Raw genomic sequence first — 21,520 nt, forward strand, 5'->3', positions numbered from 1 at the left:
ATGTGTAATAGAGGGATGGTGATGGAGGGATGGAGGGATGTGTAATGGAGGGATATGTAATAGAGGGATGGTGATGGAGGGATGGAGGGATATGTAATAGAGGGGTGTAATAGAGGAATGGTGATGGAGGGATATGTAATAGAGGGGTGTAATAGAGGGATGGTGATGGAGGGATATGTAATAGAGGAGTGTAATAGAGGGATGTGTAAAAGAGGGGTGGTGATGGAGGGATGGAGGGATATGTAATAGAGGGGTGTAATAGAGGGATGTGTAATAGAGGAATGGTGATGGAGGGATGGAGGGATATGTAATAGAGGGATGTGTAATAGAGGAATAGGGATGGAGGGATATGTAATAGAGGGGTGTAATAGAGGGATGGTGATGGAGGGATATGTAATAGAGGGGTGTAATAGAGGGATGGTGATGGAGGGATGGAGGGATATGTAATAGAGGGGTGTAATAGAAGGATGGTGATGGAGGGATGGAGGGATATGTAATAGAGGGGTGTAATAGAGGGATGGTGATGGAGGGATGGAGGAATATGTAATAGAGGGGTGTAATAGAGGGATGGTGATGGAGGGATGGAGGGATATGTAATAGAGGGGTGTAATAGAGGGATATATAATGGAGGACTCACCTGGTCTCCCTGCCTGGCCAGTACAGCTCCAGCTTTGGCGTGGTGCAGCATCACTCTCCCGTTCAGCAGTGAAGGGTCCTTAATGACAAGAAGGAGGAATGAGTGGAGGAGTGCGGGCTGAGAGGGAGGCGTGGCCGAGACTCCACGGGCCGGGCCTGACCTCAGAGCGGTCCGCCGGGCCCCAAAGGTCCCGTTTACGAGCTGGAACAGGCTGTGTGTGCCTGTAAGTGCCTGAGATTGCTTAAGATCACTTAGCCAGCAATGAACAGAAACCCGTCAGAGCTAAAAGAAACGAGGAAGAATTTATCACCTCATTCTGGATAAATAGCATGAATTAAACATACTTAAATTAAACATACTTAAATTAAACATACTTAGGTGGCCTAAGACCTGTATACACACGTTGCTAATCTTTTAAAACTCTGTGTGTGTGTGTGTGTGTGTGTACAGGTGTGTGTGTGTGTGTGTGTGTGTGTACCTCTATTCTCATGAGTTTGAGGATATCTTTCTGAGCCTCCTCAAACAGGGCGGCATTATGTCGTCCCGGTAACGGGCCGTAAACATTCTCTAGGCCCACTTCCTCTTCCGGGTACAAATACACACCGGAAGGAACGTCGTCCACGGTTACCCTCCTCTCCCGCTGGTCCTGAGACTGACACACACACACACACACACACACACACGCACGCACACACAGAATTAATTCCCATTAATTAATCCTTCTTTCCGGCAAAGCACTACACATAGCATAGTTTTCATATGTTAACATTATGTTCACATGAACTACTACTGGAAAAACCAAGACCTGTGTGTTTAATAAATAAATAAACCACCCATAAATAAATATCTTTGTGTGTGTAACTCTTATTAACATGTGTGGTGTTTATGTAGGTGTGAGGGTAAAAGTGAGTGGGGGGTATAACCCTTATAAAATGTGGCTACTGTCTGGGTGATTATGTGTGTCTCTGTGTAGCTAGTCCACGTAAAGACGTGTGCTTGTGTGTGATTATGTGTGTCTCTGTGTGGCTAGTCCACGTTAAGACGTGTGCTTGTGTGTGATCTTCGAACCCGTGTAAATGTGGGTGGTGTGGGTGCTCCATCTTCGGCAGACACAGATATGCGACCTCTCTCATATGCCATATCAAAATCAGATCGAAGGCTCTTTTGCATTCCTGCATACACACACACACACACACACACGTACAGTCTTCATACCTCTCTCGGTTTCATACAAATGTCAGCATGTGTTTAAAGGGAAGGATGAGGTTAACCACAACCATTTACTTTGTACAGTCAGACGCAACACAGCAAATAACATGACAGTCACCCACATTAGCATGATTCGTTCATGATCTGGTCATGATCTGTGGTAGCAGGCACACGTGCATATATCACTACACTCGAAAACTACAGAAACTTACACAGGGTTTACTTCACTAAACACACTCACTGCAGCTACCCAAACAACACATACACACTCCAAATATTGGCCTATTACTTCATGGAACCTGTCAGACTAGATTATTTAATCAACTCTACTAGGGTGCTGTGGTAGGACTACACACTAACATACATATAGGCAGGCAGGTGCACACACATACACGTGCTCACCAGCGATATCCACAGGCATAGAGATAGCCCTGCTGAGGGTGGGAATGACTCCGCCTTCCTTCCCATGATCCCCTGCAACACACGTTTGTTTGTTTGTTTTTGTCACAATGACCAACCCAACACAGGTTTCACCAAGGCAGGCATCGGGCTGAGCTTACAAAACATCTCCCATACGAGATCCTAGACGGAGATGTGAAGATTCTCTCACAATGAACCATGAGGACCAAAACATTGACAAATGGTACGTGTGGGCACAAATGTTCCTTATAAAAGAGGTTCATCAACTTTAAATGTAGATTAATAATGTACTACTGTGTAATCAGTACTGAGCAATGACACTCCTAAGGTTAATGTCACCATCTGCGACATCGACAATTAGCGACTACTTAGCCAGTTAGCAGTACATCAAGGATTCTGCGGCCCACACATGGAGACACAATCGGTGTAACTGAAGCACTTCGCCTGATGTAGTCAGGCGGTGTGAGTGTGTTCATTCTCACGTACACAGAGTCCTGTGACCTCTGACCTGCTGTCTGACAGACAGCACACTGAACTCTCTAGGACTGGAGAGTTTGACATTCTTTATCCAGCCCGCCCCACCCACCCCACCCGGGTCTGGTCCCGGTCAGGTTCCAGTCTGGTCCCGGTCAGGTCCCGGTCTGGTCCCGGTACTGTGTCTTACCTCCGGACTCGCGTACGGCTGCTTCCCGCTGCTCCTCGGGCACTGTGAGACTACTGAAGCGTTTTCCGTGGCGAACGGGGCTTGTGCGGGTGGCGTGAGGGGGAGGGGCGGATAGACGCAGGGGCTGCATCTCCTGCACACACACACACACACACACACACACACACAAACACACACACACGAGATACAGGACTATTTCTTAAAAATTCCAATATCATGTTTTCACAACCAATATTTGTAAAAATTTTATGCTGAACGTCTAACACATGAGAGACTCAGACTCAGAGAAGTAGCTTGTGTGTGTGTGTGTGTGTGTGTGTGTGTGTGTGTGTGTGTGTGTGTGTGTGTGTGTCTTACATGGCTGAACAGTTCATTGGTGAGGCCCAGGTAGTTGTGCAGTGCCAGAACCGTCACCCTCTGCAGTCTCACCATGATTATCTACAGATGAGAGACATGAAGTTCACGGGCTCACACATCCACACACACTCGCCTCACATGCAGACAGCGTCTCACGCACAGACGCACCATGACGCACTACGAGACCTTTAGTGCACTTTATGTTTGAGTTTTAATGTTTTTTTTTTTTTGTGGTCAGGTTAAAGTTTAAATGTATTTATTGTTTATTCAGTTCATTCAGGAATTGTGTAGGTAATATGTGCACTTAATGTTGATTCCTGGTGAGTCGATCACTACGGTAGTGTCGTGCAGTGGAATCACACGTCCTGTAAAACATGCACCAGAAGGGGCGGGGCCCACACCTGTACCACGTGCACCAGAGGGGGCGGGGCCCACACCTGTACCACGTGCACCAGAGGGGGCGGGGCCCACACCTGTACCACGCGCACCAGAGGGGGCGGGGCCCTCACCTGTACCACGCGCACCAGAGGGGGCGGGGCCCTCACCTGTACCACACGCACCAGAGGGGGCGGGGCCCTCACCTGTACCACGCGCACCAGACTCTCGGGGTACTTCTCAAAGATGGCGAGGAATGCCTCCACAGGCAGACGGAGCACAGTGGACACCTCCGCAGCCCGGGCCGACACCGTGCGGTACGGCCGCTGATGGCCCTGTCACACACACACACACACACACAGGAGGGATTAGGAAGAAAGCAGACGGCCTGTAACCAAACACAGAGACAGGAAGTGGGCTTGGCTTACTGTGATGACATCAAGAATGCTCAAGAGGCTATGAACAGAATCTCCAGGGTACACCTCCTTCACCACTCCATCCTTCCCATCCTTTAGAGAGAGAGAGAGAGAGAAAGAGAATGAGAGAAAATTATTCAAGTATTTTTTGGAGCGATAAGAGATCATTTTCACACTTCAATATCTTCAATATTGGGTCAAGGTCATAAAAAAATCTAATCTTTCCTTTGGCAAGAAGCAAGTGGTTAAGACTCTTAATAACATACAGATTTCCCAATGTTCTAGAATATACTGTGTAAAGGTATAGTGCATTTATACTGATCTATTATGTATTTCAGTAGCTACACTAATTCTTCAACATACACACAGATGCCAAAAAGTGAATCATCCGCCTCCCTACAGGATACAAACATGAGCCTGGAGCAAAATGATATGCAAAGACACAGACACACACACTCAGACACACACACACACACAGACAGACACATGCACACAGACACACACAAACATGCGTGCACACACACACACACACAAAGAGACACACGGACAGACACACACACACATGCGTGCACACACACATGCACAGACACACGCACACACGCATGCACACACAGACAGACACACACACACAGACAGACAGACACACACAGACACACACCTGTCCAGTGAGGCACAGCTCCAGTTTGCCGTCCTGCACCACGTAGATGCTGCTGTCGGGCTGTCCGGGCCTGAAGACGTACTCGCCCTGCTGGACCTGCAGGAACACCATGTGCTTGCACAGCTCCAGAAACAAGGGCTTCTCAAAGTGTCCTAATACACTACACACACACACGCACACACACACGCACACACGCACGCACACACACGCAAACACAGACGCACACACCCACGCACACACACACGCGCACACACACACACACACGCAAACACAGACAAAACACACACACACACACGCGCACACACACACGCGCACACACACGCAAACACAGACAAAACACACACACACACACACACACAGACAAAACAAACACAACACAGAGAGAGGTGATGTAATAATGACTGCAATAAAGAAACACCACATGTAGCCCCACCTACACAGTGAGGAGGGGCCACATGTAACCCTACCCACACAGTGATGAGGGGCCATACATATGTAGCCACACCCACACAGTGAGGGGGTCCACGTGTATAGTATATAGTAAATAGAGTATAAATGCGAGCCTGCTTACCGCACGTTTTTCAGCATGTAGAGCACCTCGGAGGGCAGGTGCGAGTTGGCCACGTCGAACTCGGTGAGGTCGGCCTCCAGCACGGAGGGGGGAGGCTCCTTCATCTGCAGCGTGGGCACCTCCTTCTTAAAACGCAGGATCCTAACAGACAGACACCGAGAGTGTACAACTCACCAGAGTCTCCAGACAATAAGGCGGAGCCCCGCCCCAGTAAGGCGGAGTCGTGGTCACCGACACGTACTTTTTGGCGATGTTGAGCATCTTCTGCTTCTTCTTGAGTCTTGGTCGGGAGCAGGAGGAGGTGCCCACCAGGGAGGAGGTGGACTGAGACACCTTCCGCATGATCTTCCTGCCATAGAACAACACCTTGTCCCGCTTACGGAAGCGGTACTTCGGAGCTTCTTGAGCCGCCAGGTCTGTAGGTACAAAAGGTTAAAGGTCAAAAGGTCACAGTTCAACCCCCCCCCCCCCCCCCCCCCCCAAAGCAGTTGGGTCCTTCAGCACCACGACCATAAGGGCGTTTGACGTGTTGTGTTCCAGTGGGGAAGGACAACGGTATCAGCTGGGGGTGAACATGCTAAATTGAGTGTAGAAATTTGTGTGAATTTATTGCTATGCTGTACGAAGGGAGTTTGATGCTAGTGGTGCGACAAAGGGTGGACCAAGGTTTTTTTTTTTTGTTTTTTTTTCTCTATATTATTGTTGGCAATATAGTTCATATCAAAATAGACCAAGAGAAATAATACATTTATTATGAATGAGGTAGAAAATGAGGTAAATAGGCAGGACTAGCCTGATTTGAAAAGTTAAATATCTCTTTCACAAAAAGAATTAGACATTTATAAAGCAAAGAGTCATTTTATATCTTAGATAATTACTGACAAATTAAAAGAAGGTGCTGAAGTAATGTAAGAAACTGAGGAACTTTCTAGAAGGTTCTTGATACTGACTCCGTAGCTGGATCCTACGCAGGGCAAAGAAGATGAGAACAGCGATCAAGACTATGGCGACGCCCGCACCAATCACTATCCCCACCACCTAAAAATAAAGAGGGAGGGAGAGAAAAAAAAGAGACAGAGTAAAAAGAAAAACAACAAAACAGAGTGAGTCTAACCCAGCTATCACTAAGCAGTGTGTGCATGTGTAAATGTTATGGTCACACATTTGGGAGTGTAGAAACAGTGGTTTCCTCTGCTCCTCAGTATGTATGTAATTACGTATTTACTAACCATGCTGGTCTGAAGCTGGTCCTCCACTAATATCTTTATGTTTGCAAACCCATCCTGCTTGGGAAACAAAAGGGCATCTCTTTAGATAGAACAGAACAGTTACATTTTCACCGAACAAGTACAATGAAACTGTGTCTCCCATTAGAGACGATTGAATATATTCCAAATAAGAAACGAGTAGATAAATTCATAAACAAATAAATAAACTGAGTGGATTCGAGCAGTTCCACTGCAGTATTCTTCGATTGTAGTCAGCCATGAGGTAGCCATGTCGTGAGGTAGCCATGTTGTAAGGCAGCCATGTTGTGAGGCAGCCATGTCGTGAGGTAATGTGTAGAACTCTCTGTTGTCTACCACTCTCCTGCATTCCTTCCTCTGGCTCCCACACCCTCGTTCCATCGCTCTTCTTCACAATACTTCATTATTCTCTTAAATGTTTGGAGTGACAGCTCAGCGTATCTCCGAACAACGCTGGGTAGAGGTCAACAGCGTTCCTGCCACTGACCGTTAGCACTTTAAAGGTTTGGCTTCTCAGACGAGAGCGAGAGGTGAAGCAAGGCCTTGGTGAGGAGAGTGTGGCAGGGGACTACAAACACCATGAACCACCACAACCCAGAATGGACCAGTATGAACCAGAATGGACCAGTATGAACCAGAATGGACCAGCATAAACCAGCATAAAACAGAACGAACCAGAATGAGTTACTGTAGGAGATGTGAATGGGGAAACGAGGGAGACAGGAAGAGAGCAGGAAAGAGATGTAATGAAACAAAGAGAGAGAGAGAGAGAGACAGAGAGAACGATGATGTTCGATCAGAACTCAGGTGAGTTGTGAAAAATAACCTTTTTCATAATTTCACAACAACTTGCAGAAGCAATGACAGAAAACAAGAACATGAAAAACAAGAACATGAAAAACAAGAACATGAAAGAGACTAACTGAAGAGTGCAGTCCCCTGAGCTTCAGTCTTTAAAATATGGAAACGGGTCAAATGAGGATCCTTCCTCATCACTTTAATATCACATTATTTGAATTTAAGCCTGGATATCGAAACCAGGAAAAGAGGATTCCTTCGCAAATTTGTGGTCTGTGAGTATCTTTTATGTATAATCTACAAGCGATTAATAATTAAATACAGTGAACTCATAGGGACTTCCATGTAGTATTATAGCAGTCAAGCTGAACTGTTATGTAACGGTAAGACAATCCATCTGAGATTAGATAAAGTGATAAGTTTGTTCATAAATCTGGTTGAGTGCATGTTTTCCTCTTCAGGCCTGAGAACGGCTTCCTGTATCCAATTTGTAATATGAGCCATTGCGAAGGGAGCTGAGAAGCTGGACTCAGATCAGCAACAAAAAGACAAGAGTCATGAGTCATAGTTCAGCGGTTCATATTATTACACAATTATCCAATGAGCTCAGAGGCCTGGCAAAGAAAAAATCAACTGGAGTTAGAAACTAGTGTTTACAATGAAGGGGTGGGGAGGATCAGGGGATGGAGGAGGACAGCATGGCTGATATGGGGTGGGACACGTTTTACCCGCTCTGGTGGGGAAAGTGTTGGAACAAAAACAAGAACAGGTCTATGGTGGTAACAGGTTATGATGCTGTAGTGTGGTAGTTAAAGCAGGAGCGTTCCTACCCACGTACTTATTCAAGGTTTCCTTTTCCTACAAGGTTCCCAGTCACAAAAACAATCCTAGCTGGAGGATTATTCTGCAGACTGCATGGATGTGCTAGTGTGTGTGTGTGTGTGTGTGTGTGTGTGTGTGTGTGTGTGAAGGTCAGGAGACGGAGTGGCATTCTCACATCTGAAGAAACATGGAACTCTGGTCCTGAGGTGCTCTGTTCCTCTAACAGTGGCACCGTACACGACTGGTCCATTAACAACTGCTGCAACACACACACACACACACACACACACACACACACACACACACACACACACACATACACACAAAAACAGCGTGAAAGTGGATATCATGCATTCACATCGGCTCATAGACATATTTCTCTTTCAAACACACACACAAACCATAATTGGGTCTCTTGAGCCGAATTTGATGAAGCTAATATGGCAACACTTGGTAAGGAAATGCAACACAACATAGTGCTTACACAACACAACATAGTGCTTACACAACACAACATTGTGCTTGAGCACAACAGACAAGTGGCCAAGATGTGTAGGAAGTGGTTTCAGCTCACAGCTACAACGCACGTTCTAGACAAGCTTAAACTCCACAGAACATGCCACAAACCACCGCCACTCCTGGGAGTGGCATCATCTCTAAAAGTTTTTAGTGCACACACACACACACAGTGTTATGATCCTTGCTTTGCACTCCAGACCTGCCTAGTGCAGCAGTCTCGTGTCCTACCCTTCATCTCATCGTTTCCTTCGACACCGTCAGCCTAATCAGAGGGTGGCAAGCAGCTGGGGGAGGGATTAGATTATAATCTAGCGAGGGTCAGATTATGATCCATCAAATGTGAGTGTGCATTACAGTAACTGTAGACAATATTGAGTGTCTGAGAACATTAGTGCAATGCTGTAAATATATCAGTCATGCTCAAACAAAGGATGTTATACTCCACGGCTAGAGAATTACTGAAGAACTACACTAATAACAAAGAGAGCCCTCCGAGGTTGTGGTGTAGCTCACCTGGTCCAGCAGGTAGAGTAAGGTGTTAATAACACCACGCTAGTGGTTTTGATTCCCAGAGAGCACACACACACACACTAAAACACTCTGGATATAGGCGCCTGCCAAATAATGTAAACTAAGACAGATCGGACTAATAGCTGTCTCCGTTGAACTTGGTCTCGGACTCCCGGTTTACATAACCGGAACGGAGGTTTTTGGAGCTTGAAAAGCGCTGACACAACAGGCTTGTCTGGCCGTTAACGAACACCCCCTCGTAGTTATTGTCCTGACAATGGCTTCAGTGTACAAGAGGCACGACACTCTCTGGAAAACGGAAGACACATAGATGCGAGTACACACACACACACACACACACACACCCAAATGGACTAATATACCAGAAGCATCCTCCTGGGTCCAGTGGAGAGTTTATGTCAAGTTCAGTTACTCCCACTGGAAGCCACTATTGTGCACCACATTCTTTAGCAACAGTGAAGACATATATTAGGAAATTCACTTTTTAAAGCCTTGCAGTGTCCGGTGCCGAGGTGGTGTGATGGTGTCTACATCACAACCGTAAAACCGGGTCCTGCCTGCGCCACTGCGCCGCTAACGGGCCGCCTGAACCAACCAGACTGGTGCAGTACCGGGCCCGGGCTCACGCCAGGGCTCCGGGCTCAACCCAGACTTCGTCGGAACCAGGAAGGCTATAAATAACAGGCGAGCGGCGCTGCTGACAGTGTTCTGGCGGCGAACGTCAGCTCCTCCACCGGCGGCGAGACACCGTCCGTTCCGCACGCACTCTTAACTCGTGCACGAACCGAACGCACGTGAACGTGCACATCACGGTCCGCGCCTCCTTCGACCCGCGGTGCTGCTCGCGCGTAACGCCCATGCGGCGCCGTGACCTCGGCGGGGACATCAACACGTCCTGACATCCCGAACCGCCGGTTTACTCTCGAGACGTTAAACCACGTCGCGGACACGAATGAACGATCTCGCGCAAACCTACGACAGGACAAACGTCTCAATAACGTGTTAAATCAGCGTGATGTCGCCCAAGATGGACTGATAACGGAGGACATCAAGCGTGGAGTCGAGTCGGTGTCCCTACCTGCAGCTCGCGACTCGCGTCTTCCTCGGGCGGACAGCACCGGAAACGTCCACGAGCGAGACTCCGCCCACTTAGGGCGGTCCTTGAGGAATGACCAAACAGCCACGGGCGCTTTGGAGGCTTTATCCAATCATCGGTTCCCAACTTTATTAATATAGTTTAGAGCAAAGTTAACGCTATTACGGAATACCGAATTTATAATTAAATACAAGTAAGCGTAATCGCAACTCTTAATCTCAATTTTGTTACAAAATCTGTTAATAAAATCTTTTCAAAATTATAACCAGTGTAATCACAAGGTAAACAAAAAAGACATATGTGACTTAAATCAGTATGGCTTCACAATAAAGGTAGATCAATAAAGAATACAAAAAAATCTATAAATGTTATCATTACTATAACTTTGATAATACTTTGCAATAAGCATACAATAAACAGTTGTTAAAATACAACTTTATCAATACTGTAATTAAACAAAAAAATAGACATGATTTAATTTTTTAGTAAAAGTTAATACATTTGTATTATTTAATAATGTCCTTTTATTGTGGAGTATTTCACTTAAACATAATCAACATACTGCACATGTCCAGCCAGAAAGACACAGTCATTCGTTTGATGAACAGGGAACAGTCTGTTAGATGCAACAATAAGGTTAATGTAATGAGTGGAGGTACAAGGCAGGCATTTCTAACAAAGTGTCTTCTCTGTGTGCATCCAAAGTTTCCACCCACACAGCCATGTAAGAATCACGAAAACACACTTGGGAATATAAATTAACCACAAAAAACATTCGACACAGAGACATAGTGTACCAGTGGCTGCACAAACCTACAATGGGAGAGACTGGTGAGCAGTTAGCCTCCAAATGAAGAAGAAAAGGACTGTTTACCGTTCCAAGACTGTATGTGTTTACTTAAAGGGTCTACAATTCAGCAATAGGCGTGTGGGGTCAGTAAGGATGCTTCACTTTGTCTTGGTCTTGGGGAACGCATCAGTGGTCTTCTGGTGAAATCATGTTCCTGAACATGTCCAGCTACAAGAATGTTCCCAGCACGGCACTCTTCTGGACAGAGATCCTGAATGTTCTTCCTGGGATTTGCTGCCTACTGTATACTCCTACATATCTGACCTTCTTCTCAAACTCATCCACTATGGCTGGTTTGAAAACCACACTTCTATAGTAGACCCAGTCAATATGTGTATGCATGTGCGTATCACATGCATACACAGAAAGAGTGCTTATTCTAGTTATGTAATGATAACTAGAATAGTAATTATTTTAGTTCTAGATTCTAATAACTATTAATAGTAATGATACTGTTAATAATCGTGGTATTACTGGAGTTTACTGTGAACATTTTTTTTGTGGAGAAGGCCCTCAGTATGATGGCACTCTCTCTCACTCTCACTCTCTCACACACACGCACTAAATGTTTGATGTTCCAATATGGATCTGTGGTTCATAGTTCTGACATACTTGGCAGAGATGGAATCACTGTTCGTTTTCAGCGAGTTGAACGTGCACATGTACAAAAGGTCAGTGAACCTTATCAGCACACATTAGACGCGCTATTACGCCAAGTATGACGACAACAAAATGTGGTCGTAACTGAATTACGCTCCGGGTTTCCATCCAAACCTTTCGAAAAAATAATGCGCAATTTCCGAGTTTCGGCAGAAAAAAATGCGAATTAAGCCTTGTTTCCATTCATTAAAGTTATGCGAATAAACTTTAGATCACGTGAGAGGACGCCAAACAATAGTGGTTTTACGTCCATCTGGCAGTTACGCATTTTTGCACGTTGAGGTTTTGAAACATTTTTTTCTTTTTCTTTTCTATACATGGAGAAGTTAAATTCAATTTTTGCTCTCTCCAGAACTGTTTTTGCATGCATTTGCCATCTTTACATCGCGATCATGTACAGAACCACATGACTTGAGGCATGATACGTCATCGTTTATGCGAAAAACCCTTTTCCATCCAGTTTTTTCGAATTTTGGCGATGCGATAGTCTAACTTTTCCACCTCCTCCTAGCGTAAAAATCTTTTTGCGATATTTGGGGCTTTTTTCGAATTTTGGTCTTTTTCCATCCAGCTTTTTTCATGCGCATTTTCAAAATGCGCAAAAACTCGGTGGATGGAAAAGTGCGGGAGGCGAGGACAGACAGGGTCTAGAGCGAATTAATTCACCTATAAGGTAAATATAAACATGACAAGTCGACTTTGTTATATATAACAAGACGCGCACAATTACGAGATTTGTTTAGAAAACCTTACTTCCCCATTAGCAATTATCTAAACTCACCTCATATCCCTTGCCGAAATAAACCTGGTTAGGTGACCATCGAAACATTCAACAAATGTCAAAGATGGGACAGAATTTTTCCAAAATAAAAGTGTCATCACAAAACGTGTTACGAATGACGTTTTTGTGCATGAAATATAATTACACTTTAGTTTGTTATTTTATTGTGAAAATGTACCTACGTCACATCGCAACCAAAATAAAGAGACTTTTTTACAAAGTGGGAAGAGCATCTTTTGACACCGGAAGTAAAACTCACAATACTAATAAACCATCTATCGACTAGGTGAGTTTATTCTGCCCATTCTAAATTCCCAGTTGTTGGCATGTTTTTAATTTTAATGTAATTATTTGCACATTATACTATCAGAAAACGACAGAAGCAGACTGTCGAGAGTCTTGAAAAGAAAACAATGATTTGGGGGAATTTATTGAGAGAGTATGTCAAGACACGTCTTGTCCGACACAGTATTGATTTTAAAACGTGTTTTGACCACGTTGGTAAATCGGGACTCGTTCTCAAATCAACGTCCACTGACATTTATCAGAACCTGGCGTTAGAGGACTGGATACACGACAACATCGATCTGCAGGACCGAAGTATACTCTTTCTGTGGACAAACGCGCCAGCTGTGGTGATCGGCAGGCACCAGAACCCCTGGCAGGAGTGTGACCTCCCTCTGATGAGACGGGCGGGTCTCCCCCTGGCCAGACGGCGCAGCGGCGGCGGGACGGTCTTCCACGACCTGGGGAACATCAACATCACCTTCTTCACCTCCAAGAGGAAGTACGACCGGCACAGGAACCTCCGTGTCGTTACCGGCGCCCTCAAACGGCTCAGGCCCACGTTGGACGTCGGCGCGACCGAGAGATCCGACATCCTGCTTAACGGTCGTTATAAGATCTCGGGCAGCGCCGCGAGGTTGGGCATGACGTCCGCGTATCACCACTGCACGCTGCTGTGCTCCGCCGATCGTGCCTTACTCTCCTCCGTGCTGAAAAGCCCGTACCGAGGCATTAAAAGCAACGCCACCCCGAGTGTACCCTCCCCTGTTAAAAACCTCTTAGACGAGGATCCCACGTTGGATCCCCACATCATCATGGAAGCAGTTGCTAATGGTTACAATGCAGAGTTTGGATGCGACGGTCCTCTCATCACAGTTGATCCTAGCGTGGATTCACTGATGCCAGGCGTTAATAAAATGGCAGCCGAGTTGAGATCCTGGGAATGGGTGTACGGGAAGACGCCCAAGTTCAGCATCAGCATCTCTTTTGTAGCGCAAGGCGTGGACATCGTGCTCGACATGGACGTTAAGAGTGGTGTTATAGAGAGATGCTCCATGGATGTACCACACCACTGGCTGCCTGCCGACACAGTGAGGCAGCTTTGCTCCACACTGGCAGGCGTCAGATTCTGTCCAAAAGAGGTTTCTGTGGCTGTCACAGGTTTCCTGAGAACTACCACACAGGGCCCAGACCTGGCCAAAAAGACCCATAGTCTCTATGAAAATGTTGTGGCTGCGGTGGCGTGCACAGATATTTTGGGGGGCAAGTCCTCGGGGGGGGTGGTGAAGGGCACTTTTTAGCGCACGTGGAACACTTCATTATAAAAAAAATTACAAGCATATGTTGAATGAAATGTGACATTTTATTTGTAACATTCTCTAAACGTGAGTTTTCAATGGAGAAAAGTCACGCAGCGAACTGATAAAATAAAAAATTCATATCCAATATTACAGTCATGTCATTCAGTTAACTTCTGTTTACCCTCCACTGTCTGCAGGCCTTGTTGCATATATTTTGCAATTAGTAAATCAACATAGGCCTACAATTAAGACAGTAAAAAGACCAAAAAGTATGAGAAGGAGTTATAGGCTACTGAGTGTTTTCATTACACGAATGCAGATGGGCATTTTTCACAGGTAATGGGGAACTTCCCGTTTCTTCTTTCACAAATGAATGTGTTAATTTATGTTGTCTAACAAAACCTATACAACAGAAAACGTATGTGACCTGGCTGGTGGGCATATAAATATAAATCATATTTATAAATTGTTCATTTGTAAATGAATAAATAAATAACGCATTCACACGAGCGCCCCCCTGGACAGCCGGCGCCCCGGAGGGGGACCCTAGCATTTGCCTATATCGCCTAATGGAAGGGCCGGCCCTGCCCCGAAGTTTCAAAAGTGCACTTTCGTTGATAAAGGGCAGAGTTGGTGGTGCCTGATGTCTATGTGTGCACGCCACTGTGTGGCTGTATTGTGAATAAAAATACTATTTTTGTTCTCGTTGTTTAAATAAAAGCCAAGACCACTTTCAATGGTGCTAAATTGTCTCGACTCATGTTTATAATGAAAACCCTGTCTACATGGACGTAATTGGGGGGGGGGGGGGACTTTTTCAAAAGCCGGTTTTGGTCCCCCCCCCCCCCCCCCCCCGGTGTCAAAGTGGTACGAAAAGTTAGCGCCCAGAGGTCAAATTTTGTGATGGACTTAACGATTCGGTTGAAATGTGGCTGCATTAAATTGTACTAATACCGAGGCGCTAAAATAATTTCAATAATTTGCCCATTTTATTGTAAGTATATTGTCAGGATAAAGGCCTCTAGGCTTCGCGCGCGCTACGTTGTGCGAGGCTTCACATCCACGCGCGCATGCGCACTGCTCGCACAGCCAACCATATGCGCTAACCAGTGACTACTCAACGAGGGTAAATATCACTACAGAGACCATCATGGGCAAGAAACAGAAAAATAAAGGAGACGACGGGTAAGTCGTGGTTGTTTAGGTAGGACAGGAGTGTAATCCACGTGTCCCAGCCTTCTACACGAACCGTGTCGAATGCACAGCTGGTTTAAAGGCAGGCTGCTAGTATTCAGACGTGGGTTCGTGTGGCCGGGCCTGCGTTACTAGTACCGGGTTGTCCGTGTACTGGTTTATATTCCTGGATGTGGACCTGGGGCGATATATCTGCTCTGATCTCGCTTTCATATGAACTCTGTATCCGTATGTAAGATTAGGACAGCGTGTTTTTGGTCAGAACCCCAAGTGTAGTTTCAGTGTGGGGGGGCCAGGTGGCGAATGTGGCACTCGGCTCACTCGGGGCAGCTGCACTTACAGCCCTGTGTGTGTGTTGGTCTCATTGTGGAGGACCAAGTCGATCTGCGAGGGTCTTTATTCATCCAATAAAGAGCTGGAGTTGTCATTTCATGAGCTAGTTCGCTACCATCAGGGTTTGGTGAACCATCACCCTCGTCCTTTTTTATTGTCCCCCGGGTTCCCCCGCATTGTCCCCTATCACCCCCCCTGGTTTATAGGATGGTTGTGGAAAACCTTTAGTCCGTAATTACGTTTAAAATGAATCTATGGGTCTGTTTTGCACATGCTTGCATGAGAATGGTGCACGCTGGATTTAACTTGCTAGTTTATGCAAGTTAACTGGGATTTTTTTTGCCTCGATGAGAACGAGACGCGTTTTTGTAATGGTTTCGCGATAACAATATGGTTTGTATCGTTTTTATAAATGTACAAAGCTCAGTGAAAGCCACTGCGTAATCATTTTCTTCACTGGTTCACTATGTAAGCCTGTCCAGACATGGTCACACAGTCACTCTGGCCTCAACCTAAGAGTCCGTCCAGTGAATGTCTAAGTAATAGGACCCTGCAGAGTCTCTGACCCACTCAGTCAATAGCAAGAATGCCCGTTTACTTTCTGAATTGATTAAATCTCTCGTTTTAAAAACTGCGTTTCTATTGGCGGTGACACTATCTGAATGGAGCAGAGTCATTCTGGATCGGCCGACAGGATGTTCAGTTCCCGCACTGCAAATTCTACGTCACTTCCGCTTCCCCCTGACAACCAGGTCGTAGTTCTAGTAACGTGAGACGCCAAACTTGGTGGAGTTGTTCACTTCGTGGAGTGGACACGTGGTTGTTCTGGACACGTGGTTGTTCTGGACACGTGGTTGTTCTGGACATGATGGAGTCTGGTTTACTGTGGTTGCTGTAGGGCTGACCCTCGCAGTTTGTTGTAGAGGCAAAATCGGTGCTGAGTGCTGACTGGCTTTCCTAACTGCTTTCGAAGAGCAGACGTTTGTCAGCTGACTGAATTCAATCCTGACAGTGCTGTTCGGCCTTTGTCTGGAACAATGTTATGGGAGGAGACTAACAAAGGTGACACTTGGAAGGCAAGAACTGCACATATTTGTTTTAGTAAGTTTTCACCATTCTCAAAGTTGCTCACTGGGAGAAGGAAAATGCGGAAGGAAACGGGCGTTGCTAAGCCCCGGTCGGTCTGGTCCCTTAAACCGTTTCTTTTAAACGCAGAAGGCTTATCTTGCTCAGGGTTGCAGGATCCTTGGATCCAAACACTAAAATCCCCCTAAGAAAGCAATGAGATCAGTGTATTCCTCTCATTCATATCTCTGTCATTCAACTGTCGCGTGCGAGTTTCATCGCCTAGTCTTATGTGCGCTGAAGGCAGCCCGTGTGTGTGTGTGTGTGTGTGTGTGTGTGTGTGTGTGTGTGTGTGAGAGAGAGAGAGAGATCTGCCCTGTCTTGTGATGTGCCTTGCCCTGTGAGGTGTTTTCCATTGCTGATGCAATAGTGAGCAAGGAAGGCCAAATGCTTCTCTCTCTATAAAGGTCTTGCGTGACCGTTGTATGATCAGTGCTCTGCTGCAGGTAGGAACATCACTAGTGCTCTCTCTCGTTTTTACTCTCGCTCACGTTGGCTTTAATGCCTGGGCTTTGGGTTAATGGTTTGTGGTTGTGGTAGTTGTGAACTGGTTGTGCTCTTGAAGTGGTGAGGAAGGCTGTGGCTGTAGCACTGGGATTTGGGTTAATGGTTTGTGGTTGTGGTAGTTGTGAACTGGTTGTGCTCTTGAAGTGGTGAGGAAGGCTCTGGCTGTAGCACTGGGATTTGGGTTAATGGTTTGTGGTTGTGGTAGTTGTGAACTGGTTGTGCTCTTGAAGTGGTGAGGAAGGCTGTGGCTCTAGCACTGGGATTTGTGTGGCTGTGAATTTGCCTAGCGGGTTGTGCTCACAGGCGGTGAACTTTCCTTAAGTTGTTGTGCAGTTTGTCCATTATTGTGTTTTTTTTTATCTATCACTTATCTCATAATTAAATAAAGTCCTATATGTCTTCAGAGGTGTTTTCCTCATTGATTTGGGAGGATGTAACGGGCATGTTGTGCAGAGAGACTTTAATAAAGCACACAGAGTTTTGGCTTCCTGAGCAGGTTTACCAGTTGTGAATCATTTACCTGGACTTGAAGTCCTGCTTCAGACGGCAGATTAGACTGATGTGATTGTGTGCCGTGCTGTTTACCTTCACGTGCGGGAGTGCCGTTGTTTGTAGCGTGGCTCTCTACCCCCCGCTGCGATGCTGAGACTGACGTTCTGTTGCGGTGACGCTGTTTTCCACGCAGCGCCAAAGACGACGGCATCGACATCGACGCCTTAGCAGCCGAGATCGAGGGTGCCGGGGCTGCCAAGGACCAGAGCAAAGGGAAGAGCAAGAAGAAGAAAGGAGCGAGGAAGGACGACTTCGAGTGAGTCTCACGCCCACACCGCCCTCAGGGCTGCGAGAGGAACCCAGGGAGCAGTCAGTGAGACTGTGTGTGTGTGTGTGTGTGTGTTTGGGTTTTTTGCTGTTTGCAGTGAGGATGACATCCTGAAAGAACTGGAGGAATTATCAATAGAAGCTCATGGTGGAAAGGAAAAAGAACCCGCCAAGGTAACCCACAATGCATCTGTGATGTAAAAGGAGGGCACGGCGTTTGTTTTGGTTTCATGTATCACTGCTCAGTCTTGGATCCTATGAAACAGTCTCCTCGTCACATGAGATTGAGACATTCTCCTCGTCACAGGTTCAGTCTCATCAGTGACTCACCTCTGGCCATGTAGTGTAGAGCTACCTGCAGCTACAACATGACTAGCCTCAGCCTCCATAGCTAATGAGTATGGGTGTAACGATACACTCTGCTCATGGTTCGATTCATGATACTGGTTTCATGATTCAGATTTATCGTTAAGAGACAATATTTTAAAATGTATATTTTTAAATATGTAAGTTTTATTTAGTCCTCTGTAATTAAAATGAATTAGGAACACTTGTATTTGTAAGCAGAATGTACTGTAAAGAAAAATGTTGCTTCATCGTATATTAAATCAAGCCACATATTAAACCGAGTGAAAGCATTCCTTAAAGCTTGGCGTACACTGTGCGATTTTTGACCCATTTTCAGCCGATTTTTCACTCGTGCGACTATTTGCGATCGGGCCGAGTTTCGGCTCAATCGCGTGTCGTGCATCGTATAGTTTACACAGGTAAACGAGGAGCGATTCACACCTCACGACCAACTCCCGATCAGAAATCGCAGCGTCGCAAGGATATCAAACATGTTTGAAATTCAAATCACTCCTCGTGAGAGCGTTGGGTCGTATAGTGTGAGTATATGAATCGTGAACTGTGAACTTTTAAACCCTGCGATTTAGTCGTACAGTTTGAGCTGGAGCTGAGTACACGATTTAAAATATCAGACAGTGTACGCCCAGCTTTAGTTATGTGCCATCTTATCAAAATGTACTATTCTAACAGCTTAGCCATAGGCTGAGTCTGACCTCTGGTGTTGCGACAACGTAACTGCATTTGATAACATCAATAACAGAACACGATATCGTTCATCGCCATGATGCACATCGTCACATTTCTGCATCGTGATGGATCGTGTCGCGATGCCTCGTTACACCCCTACTAACCAGCATTGGCTATAACATCGTTAATGATCACATGACTTCCTTAGCCAATCATATTGTAGACATGTCTGTAATCCCTCTCGACTGCTGCCAGCAGAAATCGGACTCCGTAGACGACGTGGAGGCCGAACCAGCTCTGACGAAAGCCGAGAAAAAGAAAGCCAAGAAGGGCAAGAAGGCTGTCGCCGAGGATGACGAGGGTGAGGAAGATCAGGGTAAGGATGACGTGGAGGACGAGAGCCGAGCGACGAAGGGCAAGAAAGCGCTGGCGCCTCCCACTGCTGCTCCTGCTGCTTCGGACTCTGAGGACGAGGGCTCGCGCGCCCGCAGGAGAGCCAAGAGCGGGAAGAAGGGAGGTCGGCGGGGCGCCTCCGACACGGAGGAGGACGATGAGGATGGAGGTTCGAAGAAGGACGGCGGGGGAGGAGGCGTCGGCAAGGACGACGAGGCGTCGGACGACGACGACGACCTCCAAGCCGGCCGCAAGAAGAAGAAGAACAACAAGGCCAAGGCGCGGCCGGACAGCGACGGCGAGGACGCCGGGGACGACGACGGGACCTTCAAGATGAAGACGGCGGCGCAGAAGAAGGCGGAGAAGAAGGAGCGGGAGAAGAAGAAGAAGGAAGAGGAGCGGGCCAAGATGAGGGCCGAGAAGGAGGAGGAGGAGGCGGCGGCCAAGAAGGAGGCGGCCCCGGCCGCAGCCCCGCCCACGGAACCCAAGAAGGCGGAGCTGGCCGTGTCGGAAGAGCAGGAGGGGGCCGACGGCCAAGGAGAAGGTGAGGTTCACAGCTGGACCTGGACCAACCATCTGATGGTTCAGTAGGGACTCAACTTTTTATCTTTTTTTTTGCACGTTTTATCATAAGCTGTGCAGTAGAAGAAAAAAAAAACCCTCAACTGTGTCCGCTTTGCTTTTCCCCCCTCAGAAGAGGCAGACGGAGACAAGAAGAAGAAAGACAAGAAGAAGAAGAAAGGAGAGAAGGAGGAGAAGGACAAGAAGAAGGGAGAGAAGGAGAAGGAGGAGAAGAAGAAGGGGCCCAGCAAGGCGGCGGTGAAGGCCATGCAGGAGGCTCTGGCCCGCATGCGTGAGGAAGAGGAGCGGGCCAAGCGTGAGGAAGAGGAGCGGGAGAGACGTCTGGCTGAGCTGGAGGCACAGAGGCTTGAGCAGGTGGGCAGGTTGTTTAGTTTGTTATTTGACGTCATTTGACGGCGATCCAAGGCGCAGAGACAGCAAGTATGACCCCCACACCCCCCACACCACCTACAGGAACGGCTGGAGGCGGAGCGGAAGGAGAAGAAGAAGCAGAAGGACAAGGAGAGGAAGGAGCGGTTGAAGAAGGAGGGCAAGCTGCTGACCAAGGCCCAGAAGGAGGCGCGAGCGAGAGCGGAGGCCACACTGCGCGCCCTGCAGGCCCAAGGTGAGGGAGGCAACCCACACAAGATTAGTCCCAGATTGAACCCAGGTTAGTCCCAGATTGAACCCAGGTTAGTCCCAGATTGAACCCAGGTTAGTCCCAGATTAAACCTAGGTTAGTCCCAGATTAAACCTAGGTTAGTCCCAGATTAAACCTAGGTTAGACCTAGGTTAACCCAGATTAAACCCAGGTTAGTCCCAGATTAAACCCAGGTTAGTCCCAGATTAAACCCAGGTTAGTCCCAGATTAAACCTACGTTAGACCGAGGTTAGTTCCAGGATAACTCCATGTTAGACCTAGGTTAGTCCCAGGTTAAACCCTGGTTAAAGAGGACCTTTACTTTGGAGTCACCACTGACATTTTAATTTAGTCCAACATTAGTCTTATCCCCCAACCAGCAAGCCAGAGCTGTTCCACCTTGGTGCAAACTGGATAACTGTGTAAACCCAGCCGGGCTGTGGGCTGTGCTCTTTCCTGCAGGGCTGTTTTATGGGTGTTAAATATAACTACCTGTAGGCGGAGCAAATGTTCCTTCATGCTCTATTTTTATTATTTTTTTAGGGGTTGAAGTGCCATCTAAAGACTCGATGCCAAAGAAGAAGCCCGTTTACTCAGACAAGAGAAAAAAGAAGCCGACAACGCAAACCCCTGAGGGTACAGACGACTTGCGTACGTGTGTGTGTGTGTGTGTGTGTGTGTGTGTGTGTGTGTGTGTGTGTGTGTGTGTGTGTGTG

At 46.8% G+C, this 21,520-nt stretch overlaps 3 protein-coding genes across 17 annotated transcripts in view; 2 read left to right on the forward strand and 1 right to left on the reverse strand.

Moving 5' to 3' along the window:
• pnpla6 (patatin-like phospholipase domain containing 6) overlaps window positions 1-12,656 on the reverse strand; it is a 39,337-nt gene extending 26,681 nt beyond the window's left edge. For 4 of the 10 annotated variants that reach the window (XM_076982439.1, XM_076982436.1, XM_076982438.1 and 1 more), the window contains exons 1-14: window positions 8,350-8,433; window positions 6,537-6,593; window positions 6,258-6,345; window positions 5,549-5,723; window positions 5,308-5,448; window positions 4,737-4,896; window positions 4,091-4,171; window positions 3,869-3,997; window positions 3,288-3,368; window positions 2,931-3,063; window positions 2,249-2,320; window positions 1,706-1,809; window positions 1,116-1,289; window positions 638-715 (exon numbers count right to left, since the gene is read on the reverse strand). In XM_076982439.1, coding sequence (XP_076838554.1) covers window positions 638-715; window positions 1,116-1,289; window positions 1,706-1,809; window positions 2,249-2,320; window positions 2,931-3,063; window positions 3,288-3,368; window positions 3,869-3,997; window positions 4,091-4,171; window positions 4,737-4,896; window positions 5,308-5,448; window positions 5,549-5,723; window positions 6,258-6,345; window positions 6,537-6,593; window positions 8,350-8,424 — 1,548 coding nt within the window. In that variant the 5' untranslated portion in view covers window positions 8,425-8,433. Of the gene's footprint in view, window positions 1-637; window positions 716-1,115; window positions 1,290-1,705; window positions 1,810-2,248; window positions 2,321-2,930; window positions 3,064-3,287; window positions 3,369-3,868; window positions 3,998-4,090; window positions 4,172-4,736; window positions 4,897-5,307; window positions 5,449-5,548; window positions 5,724-6,257; window positions 6,346-6,536; window positions 6,594-8,349; window positions 8,434-10,302; window positions 10,350-12,611 lie in introns of those variants that run through there. The other 6 variants (XM_076982429.1, XM_076982431.1, XM_076982434.1 and 3 more) reach the window with 6 other exon arrangements.
• lipt1 (lipoyltransferase 1) lies at window positions 11,121-14,934 on the forward strand. Of its 3 annotated transcripts, none has more exons than XM_076982443.1 (2): window positions 11,121-12,897; window positions 13,160-14,934. In XM_076982443.1, the coding sequence occupies exon 2, from the start codon at window positions 13,295-13,297 to the stop codon at window positions 14,195-14,197; it is 903 nt and encodes a 300-aa protein (XP_076838558.1). In that variant the 5' UTR covers window positions 11,121-12,897; window positions 13,160-13,294; the 3' UTR covers window positions 14,198-14,934. The 3 variants fall into 3 exon arrangements, with proteins under 3 accessions (XP_076838558.1, XP_076838559.1, XP_076838557.1); XM_076982444.1 differs by having other exon boundaries at window positions 11,121-12,503; XM_076982442.1 differs by having other exon boundaries at window positions 11,124-14,934.
• Window positions 14,935-15,225: 291 nt separating this feature from the next.
• Window positions 15,226-21,520, forward strand: part of eif5b (eukaryotic translation initiation factor 5B) — a 17,771-nt gene continuing 11,476 nt past the window's right edge. Inside the window, exons 1-7 of one of the 4 annotated variants that reach the window (XM_076982616.1) lie at window positions 15,226-15,382; window positions 18,042-18,164; window positions 18,274-18,349; window positions 19,466-20,147; window positions 20,298-20,539; window positions 20,639-20,789; window positions 21,348-21,455. In XM_076982616.1, the coding sequence (XP_076838731.1) occupies window positions 15,348-15,382; window positions 18,042-18,164; window positions 18,274-18,349; window positions 19,466-20,147; window positions 20,298-20,539; window positions 20,639-20,789; window positions 21,348-21,455 (1,417 nt within the window). In that variant the 5' untranslated portion in view covers window positions 15,226-15,347. The remainder of the gene's footprint in view (window positions 15,383-18,041; window positions 18,165-18,273; window positions 18,350-19,465; window positions 20,148-20,297; window positions 20,540-20,638; window positions 20,790-21,347; window positions 21,456-21,520) is intronic. The other 3 variants (XM_076982618.1, XM_076982617.1, XM_076982619.1) reach the window with 3 other exon arrangements.

Source organism: Brachyhypopomus gauderio, chromosome 20 (genome assembly GCF_052324685.1).
Source record: "Brachyhypopomus gauderio isolate BG-103 chromosome 20, BGAUD_0.2, whole genome shotgun sequence".
Taxonomy (NCBI): domain Eukaryota; kingdom Metazoa; phylum Chordata; class Actinopteri; order Gymnotiformes; family Hypopomidae; genus Brachyhypopomus; species Brachyhypopomus gauderio.